General features: G+C 38.7%; 1 protein-coding gene across 1 annotated transcript; it reads left to right on the forward strand.

Moving 5' to 3' along the window:
• Positions 1-2,853: 2,853 nt before the first annotated feature.
• Positions 2,854-4,760, forward strand: LOC144003639 (metalloproteinase inhibitor 2-like). Its single transcript, XM_077500150.1, has 5 exons — positions 2,854-3,091; positions 3,793-3,869; positions 3,940-4,042; positions 4,273-4,394; positions 4,535-4,760. The coding sequence occupies exons 1-5, from the start codon at positions 2,869-2,871 to the stop codon at positions 4,721-4,723; spliced, it is 714 nt and encodes a 237-aa protein (XP_077356276.1). The 5' UTR covers positions 2,854-2,868; the 3' UTR covers positions 4,724-4,760.
• Positions 4,761-7,515: the final 2,755 nt, after the last annotated feature.

A 7,515-nucleotide genomic window follows, 5' to 3' on the forward strand; every position in this document is an offset into this window, starting at 1 on the left:
GTCATTTTAGTGTTTTAGAGCTGGTAGAGGATTTTATGGCCAAGACAGCAACTTTCAATTTTTATTATTATTATTATTTTTAATCACTCATTCATACATACATACACACACAAGCTCACTTCATGGGTTATCCACATGGGTCTCCCAGGCAGAGGAGCGAACCCACGCCAACCGGCACCAAAGGCAAGTGAACGGTTCCACTCCTCCACCTGGAGCCCCCAGCAACTTTCAAATTAAATCAAAGCAACCTTAGTTGATGATGTCATCAAGCATGGGCTGACAATGCGATGCGAGAAACTGCCTAATTTTTGGTTTTGGATGGATGGATGGATGGATGGATGGATGGATGGATGGATGGATGGATGGATGGATGGATGGATGGATGGATGGATGGATGGATGGATGGATGGATGAATGAATGGACGGACGGACGGATGGACGGACGGACAGAAGATAGATAGATAGATAGATAGATAGATAGATAGATAGATAGATAGATAGATAGATAGATAGATAGATAGATAGATAGATAGATAGATAGATAGATAGATAGATAGATAGATAGATAGGGATATTTTTTCCTGCAATTTTCTTTGTCAATTTACTGTTTTGTGAACGTATATTTTTCACTTCAATGTAAACAAATCTGCTGTGCATATGTTGCACTGACTTGTGAAAAATAAAAAAAAAATTAAATTGTTAAAAAGTTTGAACAGCATGCAGTATATTCAAATATGTCTGTGCTTGTGAACAATCGAAAGAATGTTCTAGTTTGAACTATTTCAGTATTATGGCAAAGCATACTAAAGATGACAGTGCTGTGCATTATGCCCAACAGTGGGTAGTTGATGAGACATAAATCTGATGACATGAATGAAGTGTGTGTCACTTGGTTCAAGAGTTTGATTTTGGCAAAGCTATATGTAGTTTTGGTTGCAGTGCTTCATTTTGGAGGATATGAGAGGGGTTTTGCAATTTGGGTGTGTAGTTTTGTAAATTGTGTTATCGTTTTGATAAAACGAGCCTTATTTGCAAAATTGTGTTTTAGCAATTGTAAAAAACTGTAATGAAATTGTAAAAAACTGCAAATGTTTCTTACGTGACCTACTACTAATTGTATGAATTGAAATTAGCATGTCTTGTTGCAAGTTGCTATGTATCACGTTCTGATGGTGCATGTTGATCATGCATTACTCGTACATTCACTGTGTCCCTAGTTCAAGTACTATGTTTGATTTTTTATACCCCTGCGATTGGCTGGCAACCAGTTCATGGTGTACCCCACCTACTGCATAAAGCCAGCTGAGATAGGCTCCAGCACCCCCCACGACCCTTGTGAGGAATAAGCGGTCAAGAAAATGGATGGATGACACTAGTGCTGTCAAACGATTACAATTTTTAATCTGATTAATCACACTTTTTAATTTAGATTAATCACGATTAATCAGCTGAATTACTCGCGTATTCATGTAATATAAAATAAATAGAAAATACCGTAATATTTTGACATTAACGCATTTTATGATCTGAATGTCATTTGCAAACATTGATTAAATGCATGTACGCAATTGCATGCATGCGCGTATTGCTCAAAACGTAACAGCATCATATCAATTGGGTACAATTCAGCAATTATTAATTATTAATTAACACAAATTAAACGCAAATTACTTTTGTTTTATCTCAAGTCCCGACAGGGCGTTTTTTTTAAAGCAAAATTTACCACAGAGCACAAAAACTGGAGACCCCGCTCATTTTGGAACAAGAGGCGTAGGAAATGCCGTGCATTGACCTCATCACTGACCTGCGCAGCCTTCAATGGAACCATCCGCGGTTACGTTCAAGGCTCAAGTGCGGTAAAAAAAAATAAAAAAATAGTGCGATTAATCTGCGTTAATACGTGATTAATGCGACAATTTTCTGTGATTAATTAATCTATTAACGCTTTAACTTTGACAGCCCTAATTTACACATCGGTGCTAATTGCTCCATTCTTTAGACTATTTATCCCCACTTCTCTTTACTTTGGAAGAATGTGTTAATTGGTATTGTTGAATATAAGAATATAAGTCTGTCCTTCACAATTATTTTTCAAAATATTCAACAATATATTAAGAAATTCTAATTTCAGCATGCGTGTTGTGTGTGGACAAGACCATAACAAATGGGCCAATGTTTCTTTACCTCATTACTAAAACTGTAGTTAACATCTGTCAAAGTTCTTCAGCTAGAAACTGGATGGATGAAGTGTACGAGGTGTGTTTGAAGTGTAATGGGACTGGGTGTGCTGTATGAGCTATGGGCAAAAGAGGGATTAGCAAATTGTGTTGTCATCTAACATGATATCTTGGGAATGTGTAACTGTAATCTCAACTTTCTGCAACCTTTACATTTTTTACATGATTTTGTATACAACTCATCTCTTTTATGTTTTTTGTTGCACTCCTCTTTACACCACTTGTGCAGCTCAAAAAACATGCTTGTAACATTTGGTGTTATTGTCATACATTAGCTAAAGGATTTCAAGTGTTTCTGACGATGTTTTCCCCAAGCAAACTAAAAATTTCAGATCGCTTTTGTTGCTCAGTATTCATCGCTGAAAACAGAACGAGCTGTACACAAAAGCATGTTTAAAAAAAAGAAGGTGTCAGACAACTAAAATTACAGTTACACACTCCCAAGATATAATCGTTAAATGCATGCTAACACAATTTTTCAGACACACTTTGTATTTCATTTCATTGGAAATGTCTTTAATTTTGTTGGTGATGTGTCAGGTGAAAGCAGCAGTCACCAATCAGTGTGCAAGTGACGTCAGTTAATTGTGGGCGGGGCCTGCAGCTATATAAAGGCTCTCAAGTCGAACTCATGCAGAGCAAGTTATCTGTTGTGACTAAATACGGATCCTTGCTTTGTGGCATGGCACGCTGGTTGAACAACCTTCTGATTTCCTTTTCCAGGATGAGCTGGAAGAAGTTTGTGCTGCCGCTGATGCTGTTGTGCGTGTGTGGGCTCCAGGAGGAAGGAGCACAAGCTTGCACCTGTTTACCAATTCATCCACAGCAGTTGTATTGCCAAACAAACGTTGTTGGTAAGTTGATTAGTAATCAAATCTGTCATTTGTTTTTGCTTTTACGGGGTTTTAAGTGAGGAGTGTTTTTCTTGTAGGTAGTTATGACTACACAATTCTTGTGTAGTCTTCCTGAGGTTAGGGCTAAGGTTACTTACTTTTGGTCTATAAAAATTTCGTCCACCCCCCCAAAAAAAACTATTGTAAACTACATATCCTATACTACTACAGGAATTTTCTCCATAATTGCATGTAGGGTTTACTTTAGTTCCTGATTGTAAAATGCCCACAAGGGGGCAGCAGCTGGCTGACCTTGAAATAGGCCTGTTATCTGCCCGATACCAACTGGTATTGTTACTCTGCCATCCCTAGTTTAAATGCTATGTTGCACTGTACACAATTTAAGGGAGTTTTCATTCTATATGACATTTTGCCCCTAGGAATTTCTTCCTGCCCATCACCAGACTGCTGGCTGCTACTTTGACAAAATTTTAAACAGGCTTTTAGCGTTTTACAGTTAACGAGACTTAACGAAAACAGTCACTCAGTATGGAATTGCTGGTGTTGGAAGTTGTTTTTTTTTGTTTTTTTTCTGAGTTTAAATATGGTTTTTGAGCAGTGTATGGGTGTACTGCTAAACAAAATCCAAACTATTAAGGGAACTTAACTTTATTTTATTTTTTTAGAAATGATGATGATGCATCTTTTGAAAATCCCTTTAGTAATCAAGGCCAAGATTCTTGGGGTGATGCCTGGCACACAAGGTCGACCTATAAAGTATGACATTGAGCACATTAAGGTGAGATGCTTAATCTATAAATGCATGCTTTATGGACAGTATTCATTAGACATGAATCTTTGCTTTTCAGACCTTCAAGGGTGTTGAAAAGCTGTTTGGTGCCATCTACACTGGACCCAACTCTGCAGCATGTGGAATCATGCTGACCAAGGGCACTGACTATCTACTCATGGGTATTAAAATTAAAAATGAAAAAAAAAAAGCTAGAATTTTCTTACAAGCATTCGTAGTGAAACCATTAATAGCATTCAAATATAAGAATTTGCTTCTTGCCGAAGGATTATGAAATGCTGATTTTTTTTTTATTTTTTTTATTTTTTTTAATATAATCTTTAGGGTTATTGTCCTTTTGTTTTATTGTGGCTGTTCTGAGGCATGCTCCTTTCGTTTTCTGCAAATGCAGGCAAGCTGCAGTCTGATGGCACGCTGCATGTCTCCCTCTGTGACTTTTATCAGCCATGGGATGCCTTGAGCGATGTACGCAAGAATGTGTTGGACCGCTATGGAGAAGGCTGTGATTGCACGGTAGGACTTGTTTGTGCTGCTCTGGAGAAGTCATTTAACAGATGTCAACTTCGGCATAAGCTGCAACTGCATTGTCTATTAGCAACCTAGTAGTTTGGTGTGAACATGTTGCTGAAATCACTTTCATTCGTCTCTTGCAGATCAGGTCCTGCTTCAACTACCCATGCTGTATGATGAGCCTAACAGAGTGCTTGTGGACAGACTTCCTGCCAGGCAAATTGAGCAATGGTGTCCTCCAGGCCCAAAACTTTGCTTGCGTCAAGAGCAGCAATGGATGTTGTGACTGGTACAGCGGGGCTGTTGGGTCTGAAAAAATTACATGGCATTAAAGGCTATAATGCAAAATAAATTAAATGATCAAATCAATGCCGCTTGTTTTTCCTTTGAAATTGTGAATGAATTAAATGCAGCAACATTGGTAACATATTTACCAATAAAATTGTTTCTAAACTGGTAAATGCACTGAAAGATGTGATTACCTATCTTTTCAGTTTTCCAGTATTGCACTGAAAAGTAATGCAAATCTATACAACAGAAATGAGATTAAGAATGTACTATTACAAGTGAGGTCTAGAGAAAACCCTAAGCTGTTGTGTGCTTATTAAGGGTTGGATCCCAGAATGCAGACAATTGAAAATGTTCTCCATTTATTTGCATTGAGACGCAGTACCCCTGACAGTCTTAAATAATCCAGCAGCCAACATTTCTCAGACTGTACCAACAGACAGTGAATCGTAAAGCACTAAAGAATAGCATTACATATGTCCAGACTCCACCGAAAGGTTGACTTCACATATCGTACCTAAACGGACACAACAGGTCATGAACTCTGGCGCAGGCCATGACAGTAGCCCCCCTGACAAGACGATCGTGCTGCGTCGCTCCCCAGATAGCAAAAGATGTTTAATCAACGTTGAATTAGGGTTAAAATGGATGATTTTTGGTTACGGTTGAAGATTGATTGGTCAATCAACATTGATTCAACAGCATTATGTTAACATTGAAGTTTGTGTTTAAAAGATAACATTGAATCAACGTATTTTGGTTGAATTAAAACGTTTGAAAGGTCAATGTTTAATTAACGTTGAATCTATGTTTGCCCTTCTCGTTTTTTTTTTTTTCCTTCAGCTGAGAAATTGACTAGGAGAGGGGGAGGGGCAGCAGGACTTTGGTGTTACTGTCAAGCATTGGCTGCGTTTTGCTCATGAGCGTAACGGTGGCATCCCAAGCAATGCTAGTGCCTTGGACGCAACTGCGAACGCAAGTCAAATTTAGTGTGTCTTTTTATGGACTGACGTACAGTCAAAGTGAAATGGTTACCGCTTTATACACTGATGTTCCTACAGTTCATTTCATGTGTATTTCATTCCTTTGTCAAGAAAAAGAATAATACAATAAAAACAAACATTATTTGAGGCAGAAACCAAACGGGTGTTATTTTCTTTGCCTCCATTCTCCCCAGAATTCAGTTACAAAGTACTGTGTTTTGATTTCTAATAAATGTTTGAATATTAAACATATTTTCTGTCCTAAGATTTTCATACATATGGGGAAGTATGGTTAAGGAAATCAACAAGCTAATAATACATCCAAGTAAGTTGTAAGACATCTGCAGAAACACTAGGTGAAAAACATAGGGTAACTTTTTTTTTTTCTAGTGGACTAACCCAATATTTTTTTTTAGTTTAAAAAAGTAGTTCTATATTAATGTGCATGATAATAGTAATAATAATAATGTACATTTAGATGTAAATTCCAATGTAAATGATGATTAACTTAAAACATTTATTCCTCACATTAATTCACTATAAAATGCATGTAGGTTCTGATTCAGATGGTAGTTGAAACGACATTGATATTGTGTGATATATGGTTACAAAGCAAACGTTGACTCAACATTTTATAAACCTTGCACTTTCTGTATAATTTAAATGTTAGAATTCAATGTAAAATCAACCAAAGATACATGTAGATTCTGATTTAGATGATGGTTGAAACGACATTGATATTGTGTGATTTATGGTTGAAAAGCAAACGTTGACTCAACATTTTATCAACCCTGCGCTTTCTGTTTAATTTAAACGTTAGAATTCAATGTAAAATCAACCAAAGATGCATGTAGATTCTCATTTAGATGATGGTTGAAACGACATTGATATTGAGTGATATATGGTTGGAAAGCAAACGTTGACTCAACATTTTATCAACCTTGCGCTTTCTGTATAATTTAAACGTTAGATCTCAACGTAGATTCAACACTTAAGCCGAACTATATTTCAACGTTGATTCAACCACATTTTGCTATCTGGGTCGTGGCCGGCCGACGTGCACACGTCGCCAATCCTTGGACGCACGTCGATGGCGGGGCGTCGCTCGCTTCTGATTGGTCCGTTCGATGGCATTTTTTCTTTTTTTTTCTCTCTCTCTCTCTCCCCGCCCAGATAGTTTCCGTGAAGGCAACTGGCGGCGCAAATCGACTTCCCTGCTCGGAGACCACGGCTGTGCATGTGGATATGTGCCTGGGATGAGAGGCGGAAAACAATAAAAAAAATAAAAAACTGTGTTCGCTAAGCGCACGGCTGTTGTGTTTTGGCGAGTTTACGGCCGAGACCGGTGCAAATTGGCAATAATTAATTGCCACGGTGATGAACTTACTCTCCCCCCGGCTTTGTTTCGTGTTTCTGAATTAAATTGAACTTCCTGAATCCGCCATAAAATGCAGAGGAATCGCCACTCTGTGGCGGCCCAGCCATAGCGACAGCGGGACTTGGTGTGAAACTCCAGCAGACACCGATGTGTATTGCGCACAAGTCGGAAGGCAAACGCACGAGCGGAGCTCCAACGTGACGCCTCGACGCGAGCCTCTCGCAGAAGCATACTGAAGGCCTCAGTATGCTTCTGCGAGAGGCTCGTGCGTTTGCCTTCCGACTTGTGCGCAATACACATCGGTGTCTGCTGGAGTTTCACACCAAGTCCCGCTGTCGCTATGGCTGGGCCGCCACAGAGTGGCGATTCCTCTGCATTTTATGACGGATTCAGGAAGTTCAATTTAATTCAGAAACACGAAACAAAGCCGGGGGGAGAGTAAGTTCATCACCGTGGCAATTAATTATTGCCAATT

The sequence above is a fragment of the Festucalex cinctus genome, chromosome 1 (genome assembly GCF_051991245.1).
Source record: "Festucalex cinctus isolate MCC-2025b chromosome 1, RoL_Fcin_1.0, whole genome shotgun sequence".
Lineage (NCBI taxonomy): Eukaryota > Metazoa > Chordata > Actinopteri > Syngnathiformes > Syngnathidae > Festucalex > Festucalex cinctus.

Bases quoted from the DNA above. Each gene is read 5' to 3' on its own strand.
- LOC144003639 (XM_077500150.1), top strand. From the start codon at position 2,869: ATGCAGAGCAAGTTATCTGTTGTGACTAAATACGGATCCTTGCTTTGT. The intron at 3,092-3,792 runs GTAAGTTGATTA...AAATCCCTTTAG, and splicing joins TTGCCAAACAAACGTTGTTG to TAATCAAGGCCAAGATTCTT. The intron at 4,395-4,534 runs GTAGGACTTGTT...CGTCTCTTGCAG, and splicing joins GAGAAGGCTGTGATTGCACG to ATCAGGTCCTGCTTCAACTA.